General features: G+C 47.2%; 3 protein-coding genes across 4 annotated transcripts in view; 1 reads left to right on the top strand and 2 right to left on the bottom strand.

The window, feature by feature from the left end:
* The first annotated feature begins 1,944 nt into the window (after nucleotides 1-1,944).
* Nucleotides 1,945-3,246, top strand: Apoa2 (apolipoprotein A2). 2 transcript variants are annotated; one of them, XM_028787764.1, is made up of 4 exons: nucleotides 1,945-2,005; nucleotides 2,157-2,236; nucleotides 2,520-2,649; nucleotides 3,015-3,246. In XM_028787764.1, the coding sequence occupies exons 2-4, from the start codon at nucleotides 2,185-2,187 to the stop codon at nucleotides 3,133-3,135; spliced, it is 303 nt and encodes a 100-aa protein (XP_028643597.1). In that variant the 5' UTR covers nucleotides 1,945-2,005; nucleotides 2,157-2,184; the 3' UTR covers nucleotides 3,136-3,246. The 2 variants fall into 2 exon arrangements, with proteins under 2 accessions (XP_028643597.1, XP_028643596.1); XM_028787763.1 differs by having other exon boundaries at nucleotides 2,154-2,236.
* A 2,847-nt stretch (nucleotides 3,247-6,093) lies between these two features.
* Fcer1g (Fc fragment of IgE receptor Ig) lies at nucleotides 6,094-10,383 on the bottom strand. The gene is made up of 5 exons (XM_028787735.1): nucleotides 10,250-10,383; nucleotides 7,681-7,772; nucleotides 7,493-7,528; nucleotides 6,568-6,588; nucleotides 6,094-6,424 (listed from the first exon to the last, which is right to left on the bottom strand). The coding sequence occupies exons 1-5, from the start codon at nucleotides 10,296-10,298 to the stop codon at nucleotides 6,362-6,364; spliced, it is 261 nt and encodes an 86-aa protein (XP_028643568.1). The 5' UTR covers nucleotides 10,299-10,383; the 3' UTR covers nucleotides 6,094-6,361.
* Nucleotides 10,384-11,129: 746 nt separating this feature from the next.
* Nucleotides 11,130-17,760, bottom strand: part of Ndufs2 (NADH:ubiquinone oxidoreductase core subunit S2) — a 13,012-nt gene continuing 6,381 nt past the window's right edge. The window contains exons 3-13 of the mRNA XM_028787734.1: nucleotides 16,934-17,124; nucleotides 15,256-15,376; nucleotides 14,681-14,868; nucleotides 14,501-14,578; nucleotides 14,271-14,356; nucleotides 13,958-14,077; nucleotides 13,167-13,296; nucleotides 12,649-12,744; nucleotides 12,405-12,488; nucleotides 11,541-11,598; nucleotides 11,130-11,356 (exon numbers count right to left, since the gene is read on the bottom strand). Of these exons, the coding sequence (XP_028643567.1) occupies nucleotides 11,319-11,356; nucleotides 11,541-11,598; nucleotides 12,405-12,488; nucleotides 12,649-12,744; nucleotides 13,167-13,296; nucleotides 13,958-14,077; nucleotides 14,271-14,356; nucleotides 14,501-14,578; nucleotides 14,681-14,868; nucleotides 15,256-15,376; nucleotides 16,934-17,124 (1,190 nt within the window). The 3' untranslated portion in view covers nucleotides 11,130-11,318. The remainder of the gene's footprint in view (nucleotides 11,357-11,540; nucleotides 11,599-12,404; nucleotides 12,489-12,648; nucleotides 12,745-13,166; nucleotides 13,297-13,957; nucleotides 14,078-14,270; nucleotides 14,357-14,500; nucleotides 14,579-14,680; nucleotides 14,869-15,255; nucleotides 15,377-16,933; nucleotides 17,125-17,760) is intronic.

The raw sequence follows: 17,760 nt of genomic DNA, 5'->3' as shown, positions 1-17,760 counted from the left end.
GGGCGAGAGTTGTGGGCAGAACTAGCTTCTGAAGCAGCTACCCTCTCTAGTTATCGTTTACTTGCAGAAAACACAAATACAATCTAAGAATACAACAACAGACTGAAGTTATGCTCGTCCCCCCAGGGCCGGGGGCAGGCAGTAATGTGACACTAGAGATAAGGTCACAAGAGGACAACTGGAAATTTGCATGATTTCTTGGTCTTTGGGGTTAGAGAGGTGGCTAAGTGGGTAAGAGCACTGGCGGGGCTGGTGAGATGGATCAGATGCTTCCCCAAAGTCCTAAGTTCAATTCCGGGCATTCACATAGTGGCTCACAACCATCTCTAATGGAATCTGATGTACTCTTCTGTCGTTTGTAGTCATACCTGCAAATAGAGCATAAAGAGACTCTGTGTGTGCGTGTGTGTGTGTGTGTGTGTGTGTGTGCGTGCACACATGAGTGAAACTACTGGTTGCTCTCCCAATGGACCCAGGTTCGAATCATAGCACCCTCATGGCAGTTTATAACTGTAATTCCAGTTCCAGAGAATCTGACACTCTTACACAGGCACAGGTGGAAGCAAAACACATAAATAACATAAATTTAAAAGATTACCTGGTTTTTCGGTTGCACCCTCCCTCACTAGCTTCCACACTTCCACCCCCATATCTCTCACTAATGTTCCCGTGCACACAGGGTAAGTTTAGGGGCAAAAGGGTGAGTGATAGGAATGCTTTCAGTATCTACTTAGCTGATTCCACTGGAGAGCTCTAGGCCTAGGGAATGTACCTCTGTCCTTCCACACAATTAGAGCTGGGCCAGGGGCCAGGACCTAACTGATAAGGGGATCAAATGGCCAGGCACCTTTGACCTTTATTTGGACAGAGCCTCTTAACCACTGGGGTTGGGAGCAGGAGGGCAGAGGCTATTTTTTTGAATTTGTTTTTTGGGGGGCAGGGAGTACACATTGATGAGAACCTATAAATGGACTTATATTTCATGATTATTTTAAAGGAGTTTCGTTCACAAAACCTATCAAATGCAATAATTCCAATGCATTTTCTCTGTATGTTTTTGTATGTCTGTGAGGTGTGTGTGTGTGTGTGTGTGTGTATGTGTGTGTGTGTGTATGTGTGTGTATGTGTGTGTGTATGTGTGTGTGTGTGTGTATGTGTATGTGTGTGTGTATGTGTGTGTATGTGTGTGTGTGTGTATGTGTGTGTATGTGTGTGTGTGTGTATGTGTGTGTGTGTGTGTGTGTTGATCTTCTGCACCCCTTCCTGTCTCATTACACATTAACTCAAAAAGAGACAGAGGCAGTTGTACCTGTTCTGACGTGTATCCCCATAACCCCCATTCCCTTCCACCTCCTATTTCAATTCATTTTCCTTCTTTTTTCTTTCTTTCCTCCTTTCTCTCTTTCTTTCTCTCATTCTTTTTTTTTTTAGACAGAATCTCTCTATGCAGTCCTGGAACTCACTATATAGATCAGGCTGCCCTCAAGCTTACAAAGATCAATCTGCCTCTGCCTTCCCCCGTGCTGGGATTAAAGGCTTGTGCCACTATGCCTAGCTTCTTTTTCCTTCTGTTCCCAAATACCTCTCTATCAAATTGCTATGAAGGGGTGTAGTGTTGGGGAAGTGAAATTTGTTCATAATGAGGTAAAGATGACAAGGGCTAAGAGCTTCATGTTGGAGCTTTCCAGAAAATAACTTAGAATCCTGATAACCTGATTGATACATAAAAACCCATCAACTCCTGATCCCAAAAGAATAAATCATAAGCAGACACTGGCCTTCACTAGAGTCTATACCCCTGTGTGTTCGTTGTGACACCAGGAGTCCCTTTTGCTTGTCCTTTTGTCCGTTTGTAAAGCTTGTTTACTCGAGCATGACCTCTGCCCTTCTGGACTTGCCATTCTCTGTATCACCTGATGTGGTGGGGGTGGGGGAGGAGATGTGTATATAGCCCCTATGTCCAGTCAAGCCAGGAGTAGATGTGAAAGACTGCAGCACAGACCCGGTATGAGGGAGCAAGAGCTGTGGGCAACGTGCAAGGAGGAGGGGACTTTAACTGTGGAAACGGAAGGAGCTAAGTTAGAATGAGCATCCTGTGGGGGATCCCTGCAAGGGGCTGAAGCCCATTTGACGGTAGTGTTCTTTCTCACCAGCAGCACTGTTCCTAGGCCACATTCTGCCATCATGAAGCTGCTTGCAATAGTCGCACTGCTGGTCACCATCTGTAGCCTAGAAGGTGAGTTGTTGATACAGGGGAAACCAAAGGAAAGAAGATGCTGAGCGTCTTGGCTGCCTGACTCTTTTGTGTTTCAATAGCCGAGACTCAAGAGGAAGATTATTCTCTTTCTAAAGTCCAAAAAAACAAACCAAACCAAAACCACCAACAACAAAAAATACCTAGCAGGACACCAATTTGGGGAAGAGGCTGGAAGCTGGGGTGGGTCCTGTGAGGTGTGAGGGGAGACCGGGGTTCATTGCTGGCAATCCAAATGCAAAGACTGTGATGCATGTTTGTATAGGAGCTTTGGTTCGAAGACAGGCAGAGGAGCCGGATGTGGGCCTGTTCACTCAGTATCTTCAGAGCATGACTGAATACGGCAAGGAATGGGTGGAGAAGGCCAAGTCCTCGGATATTAACACCCAGGCCAAGTAAGTCTCTGGGAGGGAGCTCAAAGGGCTACAGGACTGCTTCAGGGAGGGAGACCGTTCTCACAGGAATCTGAACTCAGCAGATGGGGTTAGGGAAGCTTAGGCTTAAATTGGGGAGAAAAACTCCTCCCTCACCCTAGATGGGGGCAGCAAGAAGTGGACCCTGGACTCTGATCTGTAGTCTGATCCTCTGCTGCATGGCTGGTCTGTCCACTCCGCCTCTAACAGGCTTTGCTATACCAGGGAACACCAGGGTATATTATCTGGGGACCCTAGTCAGCCTGCTTTGACCTTCATCACCAACAAAGACCTGGGGTCAGTGAGTAGGGCCCGTCACACTAACAACTGGTCCTTCCTTTCCTCAGGGCTTACTTTGAGAAGACACACGAGCAGCTGACACCCTTTGTCAAGACAGCTGGAACTAGTCTGATGACCTTCTTAAGCAATTTATTGAGCCTCGAGAAACCAGCTCCTGCAGCTAAGTGAGATGTGTCAGGACCAGTCAGTCTACCTACCCCAGCTACCCCACTGGCCACCGCTACAGCCCCTCTCCCTACCTTTTGCCTGTTTTCTCCAATAAATGAGGAAGGAGTTAAACTTCGTGCCTCTAGTGTCTTTGGGTGATTGGGAGAAGTAGCAGGGTGGGGGAGGAGAAGGAGGAAGGAATAAGAAATATGTTTCAAAAAGAAGAAGGAGACAAGTTTTGGTGTTGTGGGTGGAGAAAGGATTGAAAAAACAAGCCATGGACATGGCAGAGTTGGGGTCTGTGATTTGTTCCCAAACCCAAGGAGTGTCCCGTGTGAATGACTGTAGCATCACTGAAGGACACTGACCCAAGAAAGGCTCTCAAACAAAATCCCTGCACTTGAGAGCATAGGAAACAAAAGAAACCCTCAGAATTTATTTTATCTTCACCTTTCTATAAAAAGATGGTGAATGTTGTTGTTTTTTGTTTCATTTTTTAAAAAAGAACCCAGCAGTGTGACTCAAACCCCTGTCTTTCCTTTTGAACCTGGGGAACACTGTTTCCTCCATCCCACAATAAAGAGGTTAGGCCAATCCTTTTCTCCCAAAGTACTCTAGTTTCTTGATTCAAAGCCTCTAATTTAGCCTTGTGTGGTGGTGCATGCCTTTAATCCCAGCCTTTGGGAGACAGAGGCAGGTAGATCTTTGTGAGTTTAAGACCAGTCTGGTCTACAGGGTGAGTTCCAAGACAGCCAGGGCTACACAGAGAAACCTTGTCTAGAACAAACAAAAACAATCAGTGCTTGCTTGCCTGACAACCTAGATTCAATTCCTGGGAATCCATATGGTAAAGGGAGACAGCCAATTCTGACTCCTACATACATAGCATGGCACCACTGCACTGCACTAAATAAATATAATACAAATTAGGGGAAAATAAAACCCTCCTGATTGGGGGTAGGGGGCTGGCAAAGTGGCTCAACTGGGCAAAAATGCTTGCGGTACAAACCTGTTGCTCTGAATTTGATCTCTGGTACCCATGGTGGTGGTACCTACTGAACATACATGTGCTGTGGTAGTTTCACTTCCCCTCTAGTAATAAATAAACGAAACTTAAAATCTCTCATGTAACTATGCGCAGTGGTATATGCCTATGGTTTCAGCACTCAGGAGGCTGAGACAGGAGGATCATTTGAGCTTAGGAGCTTGAAACCAACCTAGGCTGTATAAGGAGACCCTATCAAGAAAGAAAGGAAGGAGGGAGGGGAGAAGAGAAGAGCTACATTCCCAGCCCTCCACTTTAATACCCTAGATCCCTACCCTGGCTCAGACCTCATCCTGAACTCTCCCACAGACTGGGAATGGCTCTAGTTCCTTCCAACTGACCAATCTCCCTCAAGATCTTCAGCATTCATAACCATTCCCTTCCTCCTTTCGTTCAGTATTTCTGTTCCTCACTGGGCCCAAAACAGTGGTGAAGAGCACTGAGTGCTCTTCAGAGGTCATGGGTTCAAATCCTAGCGTTATGGATGACTCCAATCATCTGCAATGAGATCTGATGCTCTCTTATGGGGTGTCTGAAGAGTTACAGGGTACTCACATATAATCAATACATTTAAAAAAAAAAAAAACCCTTTGGGCCAGAGAGAGTGGGGCTGGAGTGAGAGGGAAAAGGGAAGGGGAAAAATATATATGTAATTATAGCTACTCAGGAGGCTCTCAATTTCAAGGTCTGTCCGAGCCACAAAGCAAGTTTAAGGCTGGCCTGGAAAATTTAGAGAGACTCTTTCAAAAGGAAAAGAACGCTAGCATTTGGGAGAGAGAGGCAGTTGGATCTCTGTGAGTTCAAGTCCAGCCTGGTCTACATAGTAAGTTCTAGGACAGCTAGAGCTACAAAATAGAAAGACCTTGTCTCAAAACAGAACAAAAAACATGCCCCCCCCCAAAAAAAACAACAAAAATAGTTTAATGGCAGAGTCCTTACCTAGTATGTGTGAAGCCCTAGGTTCAATTCCTAGTGATTGAACAACCAATGTAGAAACAAAAATAAAATAATAATAAAAAACAACTTTTTGTTTTGTGTAGAACAATGTGTAGAGAAGTCAGTGCCCCTGCTTTCAGAGTCTCCTTAAACAGGTTAATACTGCAAAGAGCCTGAGTGTCTTGTCTAGGTCAGTAGGCAGGTATCATGACACAATGGGGAAACAGTTTGAAAATATAAATCATTATACACCGTAGTGTTGTGCGGCACAGAAGATTGACATAAGCATGGACACTCTGGTCATTTCAGGAAGAAATGCAGGGATGTCAGAGACAGAGCTCGCTGCACCTAAGGAGGCTTAAATATTTCCAAGCAGAGCTTCCTGGAGACTCTGGGGAAAGGACAGGTACTGCCAGAGGATTCCTTGTGGAAAACAACCTCCCATTTAAATCCGACTTGTTCCCTTTGGCCTTGCCTACCTCTCTATGAGGTTCAATCTAAGGCCCTTCTTGTTCCCAGATCCCCTGAAAGTTCTCATAAAATCTTCCACAAGGATGTTGTCATGCTCCTCTGTCATCACATTCCTTCTGAATGTTTAGCTTCTCAGCTAACTAACACGCATGCGCTGGATTGATGCGCTCTAGATTGGTGACGATTCTGGGTTAGTCAGACTTCCCCACAAACCAAGCATAATTCAGACACAAAAAGCCACACTGGGCACAGAAGAAATTTCTCAGCTTCTACTGTCTCCAAATACATCTCCACTCCCAATACAGAGTGTGAGAGTGCTCCCTGTTCCAGCTCCGTCTCAGAGCGCCGAGGGACCGAGGGTCTCACCTCTCATCCAGATACAGTGAGCATTCATACGTCAAATGAACAAAGTAGCTCTCGAGTCCTGTTTTCTCAGGAGCTGAGTTTGCCTTACTCAAAACTCTGTCATTACTATCCAGCCGAACGCTTAATCTACCAGTATGTGACAAATGACAAAATGAACCGAGTCAGAGCTCTGGCAGCTTTATTGGCTCGTGAGAGTTGGGGATCAGGGAAGGAAAAGGGAATAAAGCAAAGGAGGATGGAAAAAAAGAAATGTCAGTGCATAAGTCTTTGATGGAGATGGGGACCTGCCAGTGTACATTGATTTAGAGCATAACATCATTATGGGAATAAGATCAGCTAGCTTTAAAAGCACGGAGGTAGCATAGCAATGTCAACCATGAGGGCTGGGAGAGAGTTAGAAGAATGCAACCAAGCACATCTATTCTGAAGCTATTGGGTTGGTTTCTCATGCTTCAGAGTCTCATATGTCTCCTGGTTCCGGGTGCTCAGGCCCTGCAGGAGAGTCAAAGGCTGATCAGGGATTTGAGAGCATCACACTGGCCCCTTCCACTTCAGACTCCATTCCTATCAGGGTCATTCCCAACCCCAGCCTCTTTTTCTGAACCCTAAGGTAGGAATAAGAGAGGTTCACTCACCGTGTAGACAGCATCTGATTTCTGCGGAGATGGAAGGAGCAAGGCATTAGAGACCCACCTTCTTCAGGGCCCCTCACCGTTTTCCTTCCCACCCAGGGAGAATCTGGGTCAAGATCAATGTTAGCTGCCTTAAGCTAGGAGCACGCACATGATTGCTCATTTACCAGTATGACTACAAACACAGTTCAGTGCAACATGCAACTCTCCAGCGTATTAATTGTCACCTCTGTGGGAAAACTAATTAAGGTCGAAGTTCACCATGATGGGATAGCTTCTAGGCTCAGTGCAATATGGGGGACTGACTTTGTTGGCAGGGTTTTTCCTTTTCTGACCTGATCTGGGGAATTCTAAACCCACACTTATGCCTCTACCTGAGGAATGTCACGTAGCCTCAATTAGATTATAGGACCAGTTTCCTTTCTCCTGACAAAGCCTGTTCAGCCAGAACCTGAGATTCCTGAAATGCTTCCCCATGCTAATGTGGTATACCAGGTACCCTATGCCCCCAGCCCATGACCTTTACCCTTCCTGGATGTCCCTGGCCTCAGTCCCCCAAAACTTTATAAGCCTTGAATCACCCTAAATAAAGTTGATCTGCCTCCTGACTAGGTCCTAGTGTGGTCACTCATCAAACATACTCACGGGGCTTCAACATCTCTGCTCCCTTTGCCCCCGTGGACCAAACTGGCCAACGATCCTCGAGGGCGGGGACCCACACACCTCTACTTGATTATTTCCTGTCTGGATATTTTATTTGCAGCTCATCTAGATGGTAGATTGCTGCCCATCCTGAGGCGAGGGGCAGGATACAGATTAACACCTAAAACACACGCCTTCCCAGAGGCATCAGACTTCAGGCTAATGCCCTGGAAAGGTTGAGAACCTGAAAAGAAATGTTGGCGTGCAGATGAGGGAGACTCCATACCTCACGGCTGGCTATAGCTGCCTTTCGGACCTGGATCTGGAGTGGGGGAAAGGCAATCAGCAAAGGAGAAGTTGGAGGCCCATCTCCTTTCCCTCCAAATCATGGGGAACCCTTCTGGTTCCCCTTCTTGCTATCCTCCCACCCCCACTTCTGGGTCTGGTCCTTAGACCACCCCCACTCTGCCTTACCTTGAGTCGACAGTAGAGCAGGGTAAGGACAATGCCATACAAAAACAGGATAGCATCCAGGATATAGCAGAGTTGGGGCTCTCCCAGGGCAGCTGAGGGGATACATGGTGCCCATGGGACCCGGTACAGAGGGAAGGGAAAGGCCATCCCTCAGGGAAGGGAAAGGAGTCAGAGGGTAGGACAGGGCCCTGTGGGGATCCTTCTAAGGGAAGAAGCTAATTCCATTTCTCTAGACTATTGTTTCCCCTCTTGCCCCTCAGACCATGGCAGGAATAGACAGGAAGCATGAGTGTTCTGCTGTAGTAGGACTTAGGTTTACTAGGGCTGTAGACTTCCCTCTCTATCCACCCAAGAGCTCTCTTTTCCGTATTGTGGTTCCTCTGGCATCATTGAGCACTTGGTCTACCTCAAGGACCCATTGGAGTTTACTGGGCTGAGACAAAAAGCAAAGAAAAAAAAAAAAACCAAACCAAACAAACAAACAAAACCCTCAGCCCGCAGAGGGAGGGGAGAGAGAAACAGTGGCAAATTTCAGCAGAGAAACCACAAGAGTATGTCTCTGCTAAGTCCTGTGACCTGTGGCTGAGGGCTGGACAGGAAGGATGTGAGCCGGGGAAGGGAGGGAAGACAATTACTCTATTATTGGTCATCTCCTCAGCCTCATTGCTTTTTGCCTCACCAGACACTTAACAATACCAAGAAAACAAACCAAAACCAAAGTGACTGCTTTTCAAGGCTCTAGAGATGCCATTGGCTCTGCACGTGAAGCTGGATGGTGACCACAGCTCAAAGGAAGGGCCACAAACTAAATCTATGAATTCCTTATCGTGCTCTTCTGCCCTGTTAATCACACTAGGCTTCCGAGAGGGGAAGTTTGTACAACTAAAAAAAAAGGCACGCAGAGCTGAAAGTGATGGCTGTATAACCCAGCACTTGGGAGGCTGAGGAAAGAGCACTGCCATGAGTTTGAGGTCATCCCAAGCTACATAGTAAGTTCCAAGACCAGCCCAGGATAGAGTGAAATCCTGTCCAAAAAAACTGGTGGTGGTGCCATATAACTCTGATCCCAGCACTCAAGAGGCAGGCAGGTGGATCTCTGAGCTGGAAGCCAGCCTGGACAACAGAGCAAGTTCCAAGACAGCCAAGAGAAACCCTGTCTCAGGGAAAAAGCACCCCCACCAACAACAGAAAACAAAACAAAATAAAAAAAAAAGCACCCCTCAAAAACAAGAAAACCCCCAAATCAAAGAGCACAGGAACTGGACATGGTGGCCCCACACAACTACAGAAGGCTAAGGCAGAAGACTGTGAATGACGGCAGCCTGGGCTCTGTGAGCTCCTGCCTCAAACGCTCACACGGGGCCTGGCCTCCAGAGATGGCCCCCAGCCTTATCAGATCAACAGGCGAACATTAGCCGCTGCTGGGACCTTGGCATTGTTGCAGGCCTCAGCTGATGCACGGGTCTCTAAGACCAGGCACTTCACACTGCCTGTCCTCGTATCGGTTGACAAAATGGTGTAGTCCTGCCCATTTTCACACAAGTCAAGTTAACCAAGATTGGCAAACTTTTTGCTCTACAACACTTGCACACGATATTGCATAAATCTCAAAACTACCCTGCAAAAGAAACGTCAGCTTCACCACTTTATGGATGATGAAACCCAGGCACTCAGAAAAGCTGAGAAACACTCAGGGTCAGAGTTAAGCAACAGACTTGGAACTCAAATCTAGGTTCCCTGCTCCCAAAGTCTCTGCTTTTCTCTGTGCCCCTCCTTCCCAGTCATTCTCTGTTTCCCTAAAGTTTAACCCCACCTCTGAAAAAAAAAAAAAAACCTGCTGTCAATCAGCAGTGCTTTTCAAAACTCCTTACTGGGCATGGTGGTACAAACCTATAAACCCAGCATTTGAAAAGAGAAGGCAGGAGGATCAGGAGACCAAGGTTACCCTTAGCTAACTAGGGAGTTTCAAGGCTAACTTGGGCGACAGAGTTCCCCTCACACTAACAGACTACACGGTACGAGATGCTGAGGGGAGTTCACAGGCAGACTAGAACCCCAGAGCTGCTGCTCTTGCTGCTCTTGCTTTGTCTTCTCAGCTGATGATTGGGACTATAGGAGCCGGTGCTCTGTTGCCTTCCATTCAGAGGATGGCGTGGCCCTCGCCATCCCCAGAAACGGTCTTCATTTCTATTTTGACTCCCCTGCACAGACAGGCCCTAGCCTGTACAGAGGGTTTTGTATATAACTAGCTAGATATCAGCTCCCAACAGAGCACCCCATAGTACTGCTGATCAAGAAATGAAACTTTCCTAAAGCTGTTCTCCGTGCCATATAGTCCGTACCCCTGACAAACTCACCCTTTATATAGGGTCTAAAGTCAATATGGAAGGTAAGAAAGGGACAATAAAGAAATAATGGTAGTGCCTGGGTGGGGACCCAACAGGGCTAAGTTCGGAATCTGCCTCAGGCCTCTGCCAACTCGCCCAGGCTAGCCTTCTCCTTCTTCCCCAATTCCTGCCCTAGATTCCCACTCAAGGCCAGCTAACGCTGACCAAAGCCTTCCACTTACCTGCTTGCTGCACCAAAAGGAGCAAGAACAAGATCACGGCTGGGATCATCCTGCGCTGTGCACTGTGCGCTGGGAGCTGCGGCGGCGCTGGGAGCTGATGATTACAGCAATGACAGAACTGCGCAGCTGTGCCCACGAACAGTTCCCTGACCACAGTTCCCTCCTTCCTGTCACGCCTTCCCCCACACTTTGGCCCCTTCCCCTTCCTGTACTACAGACCAGGCAGCTCCCGGAAGGGCCAACTTGGGGAGCTGGAAGATCAGGCCTCTAAGCCTCAGCTTTTTCAGGGACCAACCTAACTCACGGAAGGAGCAGACTTTGATGCTTCGGAAAGGTTGTCTATATGTGCCATATTTAACACCTCCACTACCACCCGCCACTCATACATATGTATGTGGGCACCAAACTGCCCCTTGAGACTCCCTTAGACCCCACCATAACCCTTACCTTCCTACCTGGAACTTTATATACCAGTCTTCATTTGTGTTTAGCAGTTTTATAGATACCGAGAGGGTCTGAGCAGGAGGAACTGAGGGGAAAGGGGAAATGGGGAATGGAGAAGTGGAAAGGGCAAGACTCAGAGAGGGGGATGGAGATCAGCTGAGAAAACTAAGATCTTAGTCGGAGAAATACACTGTAAAAGGCAGCAAGACACCAAGAAAGACACATGAGAGCTGATCTTAGGGGGTTGAAGAGATGGTTCAGCGGTTAAGAGCACTGACTGCTTTTTTAGAGGTCCTGAGTTCAATTCCCAGCAACCACTTGGTGGCTCACAACCATCTGTAATGGGATCAGATGCCTATTCTGGTGTGTTTGAAGACAGCTAGAGTGTACTGATATAAATAAAGTAAATCTTTAAAAGAAAAAAAAGAAGCTGAGCTTAGGGACCAAAAGGTGGCTAATTTAATATCATTTCTCTGTTTCTAGTACATGCACAGAAAGCCTGGACAGCTGAGTGTGAGCATATGCATGTGTGTTTATACATGCAGAGACACAGCCTTGTTTCCCACCAGACACAGGCCTCAAGAAGCAGCTGACAGGCAAGGGAGCTTGAAGGCTGTGCTTTCGTTCATCGGTCTATTTCCCCAAACACAATATCCTGGGTACCTGAAAGGTTAGGGAATGAACTGTTAGTACCAGAGGTCCAGAGTACATTATAATGTCCAAGAAACTCAGGCCCAGAGGCCAGAACACAGTCTATACTGAACAGGAAGCATTTGGTTTTTGCTCCCAAATAGAATCCCAAATCCTCTGCCTTAGACACCTTACTATATAACAAAAGGTCTCATACCTATGATGGCCACGACATCTGCCAGCATGTGTCCCTTAGACATCTTGTCCAAACCAGCCTGCAGAGATGGGGATGGCAACAGTGTTAACCCAAGTTTGCAGAGAAGAGCTCTTAAAGGTCTCATCTAAAGGCCAGTGTGGGAGTATACACTGGTAACCTCAGTACAGGGGAAGATGTTTATGAGTTTGAAGCCAGCCTAGTCTACACCGAGAACTCTAGGCCAGCCAGAGACCGTGTCCGTGTCTCAAAACAAACAGAACAACAAAATCCTCAAATAAGCCAGGCATGGGAGTTCATGTCTGTTATTATAGCAAGGATAGCCCTCACATGTAGTGAGTTCCGGGCTAATTTGGGTTATATAGCAAAACTCTGTCTTAAATAAACAAATGAAACAAAACAAAATTTCACCCAGGAGTTGGGTGTGGAGATATATACCTATAATCCTCACACCTGGAAGGCTAAGGCAGGAGATAGTAAGTTTGACCCTAGCTTTAGCTACACAGGAAGTTCTAGACACACTAGGGGTGTATAGCAAAGTCCTATCTCAAAAAAGCAAGGTACTGGAGAAACTGTTCAGCAGCTAAGAACATGTATTGTTCTTACGGAGGACCCAAGATTGGATCCCCAAACCAACAACAGGTAGTTGGCTGCTGCCTATAACTCTAGCTCCAAGGGGTCTGATGCCACCTTTAGGCCTCTGCGGGCACCTGCACTCATGTGGCACACAGATACACATATACACGCAAGTAAATTAAAAATGAATACTAAATAATTTTAAATAATAGCTGAAAAAGAATAACAAGACTCAACCAAGTTCAGTAAATTATTACTGTGCTACAGCTAGAATCATTGGGATTGTCTTACCAGGTGGGCAAAACCGGGAGCCTTGATCTTACACCGATACGGGCGGCTGCTGCCATCAGACACCAAGTACACCCCAAACTCGCCCTGTCCAAGGAAGAAGGTTGGATGCCCCATTAGTAGGAAAAGCTCTCTGGTACCAAATCCTCTCTGCCTTCCCTTTATACCTCTGTCACGAGTGAGGGACGGCTTCCTTCGCTGTCTGCCCCGGCCACCTACTCTGCCTTTCTTCCCCTCCCCCCCTCACCTTAGGAGCTTCAATGGCAGTGTACGTGGCTCCTGGAGGAACTTGGTAGCCCTCAGTATACAGCTTAAAGTGATGAATTAGTGACTCCATGGATGTCTGAGGAAGGAAAAGGGAGCATCAAGAAACCAGATCCAGCTGGACGGCGCCTTTAATCCCAGCACTTGGGAGGCAGAGGCAGGCAGATTTCAGAGTTCGAGGCCAGCCTGGTCTACAGAGTGAGTTCCAGGACAGCCAGGGCTACACAGAGAAACTCTGTTTCAAAAAGCAAAACAAAACAAGGAAACCAGATTGAAGCTCTAGCCTTGGGCATCCCCTGAAAGACAGCAATCTGTACCTTCAGGGAGACTGACAACCCACATGTAAGTCAGGGAGAATGAAAACAGAACAAATGATGAATGCTGTGAAAGGCTGAGTCTTAAAAAGCTAACAGAAAGGTAGGATTTAATCCGAGGTCCATGCTCCATGGCTACTGGTCGCTTGCAAAGACCCTACCTCTCTTCCCTCTCCCTGTGGCTCACCTTCATCTCCGCTCGTTTAGGTGGGGACACTTTGGCATCATCAACCTTGATCTCCCCTGGAGGCATCTTGTTCAGACACTGTTCAATGATTCGTAGAGACTGGCGCATCTCCTCTACCCGACACAAGTACCTGAAACGATGACACAGACTCAGAACAAGGGGAAGCAGACAGAGGGGTAAGCAGAAGTCTGGATGAAAGCCCTTTGGGAATCTGAAACATGTTCAGCAAACGGTCCTCGGTTTCTCCTGGTACAGTGTCCCTGCTTGGCATGGCTGCCCATATACAACTCACAGTGCCTTGATTCTATCGTTAAGTCCTTCTCCAAATCACCTCTTTTTCTTTTTTTTTTAGAGGGTGGCCTGTACTTTCCCCTCCTTACCCTCTCACATGGAGTCTGGACTGCAGAGTGAGGGAGTCAAATAAAAAGATAAACAAAGAGAAAGGAAGTAGCAAATCTTACTCAGGGTCAGTAAACAGGAAGAGTGCTGGGTCAGGAGGATTCTGTTCTCCACCACTGACAGGGTAATCCCTAACCGATGCTTCAGCTTTCTCAGCTACAAAAGCAGTCCAAACTAGTTTTAAGATGGGATGGAGGCATATGGGAAAAAAGAAACAGCACTCTGATTTGGTATGTGAGGTGCTGAGGAGCAAACTGGGACTGTGAATGCTAACACACACTCTACAAGTTTAACACATTCCACAGGCTCCTACAGATACTAGGAAACAGCAAAGAAACCAGCAAAGACAAGTCAGGCAAGAAGGAAGAACTGAGCACCGGTCTGCATCTTACCTATCATAGCAGTCCCCTCGAGAACCAATAGGCACATCGAAGTCGACCTGGTCATAAACATCATAGGGCTGGGTCTTCCGCAAGTCCCACTGGATGCCTGAGCCTCGGAGCATCACTCCACTAGCGGGTACAACCGGCATAGCATCATCCTCCACGGGAAAGGACACGAATGCTTCCCACCTCCCTCCCCACACTTGGTTATGGGACAGAAAATCTAGGCACGGAGAGGAGAGTACCAAGCACATCTCAAACGGAGACACTGGGATGTAACTCCAGCCTCTTCTACCCAAGGAAGGAAGTTATATTCGCCTACCTGAACCCATAGTTAAGTGCGTCTTCTGCTGATACAACCCCAATGTCAACTGTCCTATTTCGCCAGATTCTATTGTTGGTCAGCATCTACGGATGGAGAAATCCAGTGTGCCAATAATACTCTTCGTGACATTCTCCAAAAGCCTCTATGCTCATGTACTGCTGGATACTAAAGTCCCACAAGCCCTTTTGGGAGACAAGGTATTTTTTTCCTGTCGATGTCTATCTTACCTCCTCCACCTCATCAATCCGAAGAGAGAAGTTCTTGGAAAATTCATAAATGTCATCCATAAGTCCAAGAGGTAGGTCCTGGAAGCCGAATGGTGATACTTGTTACAGCACCACTTCTCAAAAGGACAGCGTTCCGTTAGCCCACACTGCCCTCCAGTGAGCACAGAGGAAGGCGCTCACCTGGTGCACCCCTCCCGGTCGGATATAAGCAGCATGCATCCGGGCCCCAGACACCCGCTCATAGAACTCAAACATCTTCTCTCTCTCTTCAAACATCCAGAAGAACGGAGTCATGGCACCAATGTCCAGGGCGTGTGTGGTGACAGCCATGATATGGTTTAAAATCCGTGTGATCTCTCCAAAGAGCACTGTGAGATGGAAAGACAGGAAGTGATGGAGCTGGAAGGAGGGGCTGGGAAGATGGCTCAGCGGGGAAAGGCCCTTGCTAACAAGTCTGGAGCCCACATGGTAGGAGGGAACTGACTCCCCAGAAGCTGTCCTCTGACCCCCCACACACATGCCTTGATATATACTGTTTCACATGCATGCAAATACACAATAAATAAACAAATATATGTTATCATGGTTTTTTTCTTTTTTCATTTCTTTTTTAAGAAAGAAGTAGGTGGGAGCCAAGGACTCACCCTACAGGTTAGTCTGGGTGGAGTCTGGAATCTACACAGCAAAGCTGAGTTCAGTGCACTTAAGATCCCTGTGTTCAACGGTGGGCAGCAGAAACAAGGCGCAGAGCGTACCTCGGATCCACTGTGCCCGGGGAGGGGGCTGGATGTTTAGCAGCTTTTCCACGGCTATCGAATAGGCCTGTTCATTACACATCATGGACACATAGTCCAGCCGGTCAAAGTACGGAAGGGCCTGGGGAAACAGTGAGCGAATCAAGGTCAGATCTAACAGACCAAGGAGTCCACTGTCTGCTGCCAGAAACCTTCCTCTTGACAGACACTCAGAGTCTGGACGTACCTTTAGAGTCTCAGGTGACCCAGCCAATCAGGATGAAATCTCTCCAAAATCAGTACCATGCTGATTTAAAACTAGCATGAAATGTTTAAAAACTGGCTATCTAAAATGAGTGGATATTTATCATTACTTTGATTTATCATGTTTGACTCTTACCATAGCCAAATTTTAAGTTATCAAAATGTAACTAAACACACCCTTGAAACACACTGCACAAAATTATACAGTATCTTCAAGATACGGATCAACTATCTCTCTGGGTTTGAGGCAGGCCTGGTCTACATAGTGAATCCCAGGATAGCCAGAGCTACATAGTAAAACCTTGTCTCAAAACAAACCGCCAAAACACACACACACACACACCCCAGGGAGGGGGGACGGAGAGAGAGAGAGAGAGAGAGAGAGAGAGAGAGAGAGAGAGAAGGAGAGAGAGAGACAGACATAGAACTATGTATAATCTAATTTCTAATAATAATTTCAGCAATTAAGTCCTAACATTTCCTAAAAACTGAATACTCAGCCCTTCCAAGCCAGTGTACATTGACTTTAGCACTGAAAACTTTCTCAAAGAGTGCCTTATACTTCTTTTTCCTCCTAATCCCTTAAAACAGATTTTGAAGGAGAGAAGGAACCAGCTTTACAGTAACTTTTGCCCAGAATGTCAAGAAAGCTAAGTCCCAGCTGCCTACTAAGTCAGTTCCAGCTTCCAGGAAGAAGGCGGAGTTAAAATCCTCACTGGGACGGCCTGTTCTGGTCCTGGTGTCATTTGTGACGCAGGATGATGGTACAGGAGTTAACCCACAGAAGCTGGGCCCTGAAGCCACAGCTGTTTAGAGGTCCCCTGCACGGAGTCACAGAGCTGGTCTAAGGGCCTTTCTCCAGGGCCTTTCTTCGTTACAGGAAGAAGAAAAACAACCAACAAACAAGCAAACAAAAACAACCTTTGGAACCTGTTCCAGATCCAACTCTTTCAAACCTGACCTTCAACTATTTAGGTCACTCAGTTCTACGACGGCAAACTCTGTCACAAACCTCCTCCGGTCACTCTGACTCACTGAGTGTTTTGAAAACAAACTCAAGAGAGTGAGAAGACACAAGAATCAGCTGTTAATCCCAAAGAGCTGACGTCTCATTCTCCTTTCTCTGCCCTCAGGGACACTAGCTTTGACGCACTCATAGGAGAGGAGGGAAACTGAGGCACTAGAGCAATGATAAAAAGGCTGGCCAAAAATCAGACAGAGAGAAGCCAGGAGGAGGCCTCAGCTGCAAGGTAAGGATGCTGGAAGAACCCATCTGGCCCCACATCCTTCAACACCTTCTTCACGCTCCATCCAGTACTAACCTCAAAGCACTAACCCTCACCACCCTTCTGTCCTCAAGCTTTGGGGCAGCAAAACCACCAAGCCTCAAGCTTCAGCCCAGCCACCATCAGTAGGCCCCTGTTCACCTCCACACCTGCAGATAGGTCTTGTACTCAATGAGCTTCTCGGTGCCTCGGTGCAGGAGCCCGATGTGAGGGTCACATTTCCGCACCATCTCTCCACTCAATTCCAGCACGAGTCTCAGGACTCCATGGGCTGCTGGGTGCTGGGGCCCAAAGTTCAGGGTCATGTTGGTCACCACTTTTTCCTTTAAAATGTCCACATCTGGGAAGCAGGAATAAGTCAGAGCCAGATGATAATTTCCTTGGGGATCCCCAAGGTACCGCTCTCCCACATATCCTCTGGCCCACCATTCTATACTTTGTTAACACCCTCGTTCCAATTACTAGGAAGATGGCTAACAAGTGGGAAAAACGACAGAAAGCTCTGAGTGTTCCAACAAGACAGATCATGAAGTTCATTTTATAGGCCCTACGACAGTGGTGCTCAACCGGTGGGCTGAAATCCCTGTCAAGCAATGCTTTCATAGTCATGTAGACCATAAGAAAACACACATATTTACATTACAATGTAAACAAGTAGCAAAATTCCAGTTATGAAGTAGTAACAGAAGCAATTTGATGGCTGGGGTCACCACACATGAGGAGCTGTGTTAAAGACCACAGTGCTGGGAAGGCTGAGGAATGCAGTGTTAGGAAGGCTGAGGACTGCAGTGTTGGGAAGGCTGAGGACCGCAGTGTTAGGAAGGCTGAGCACTGCAGTGTTAGGAAGGCTGAGCACTGCAGTGTTAGGAAGACTGAGCACTGCAGTGTTAGGAAGACTGAGGACTGCAGTGTTAGGAAGGCTGAGGACTGCAGTGTTAGGAAGGCTGAGGACTGCAGTGTTAGGAGGCTGAGGACT

The sequence above is a fragment of the Grammomys surdaster genome, unplaced genomic scaffold (assembly GCF_004785775.1).
Source record: "Grammomys surdaster isolate TR1022 unplaced genomic scaffold, NIH_TR_1.0 125672, whole genome shotgun sequence".
Taxonomy (NCBI): domain Eukaryota; kingdom Metazoa; phylum Chordata; class Mammalia; order Rodentia; family Muridae; genus Grammomys; species Grammomys surdaster.
The sequence above is the reverse complement of the archived record's forward strand: the minus strand, read 5'-3'. Positions and strand labels throughout refer to the sequence as shown.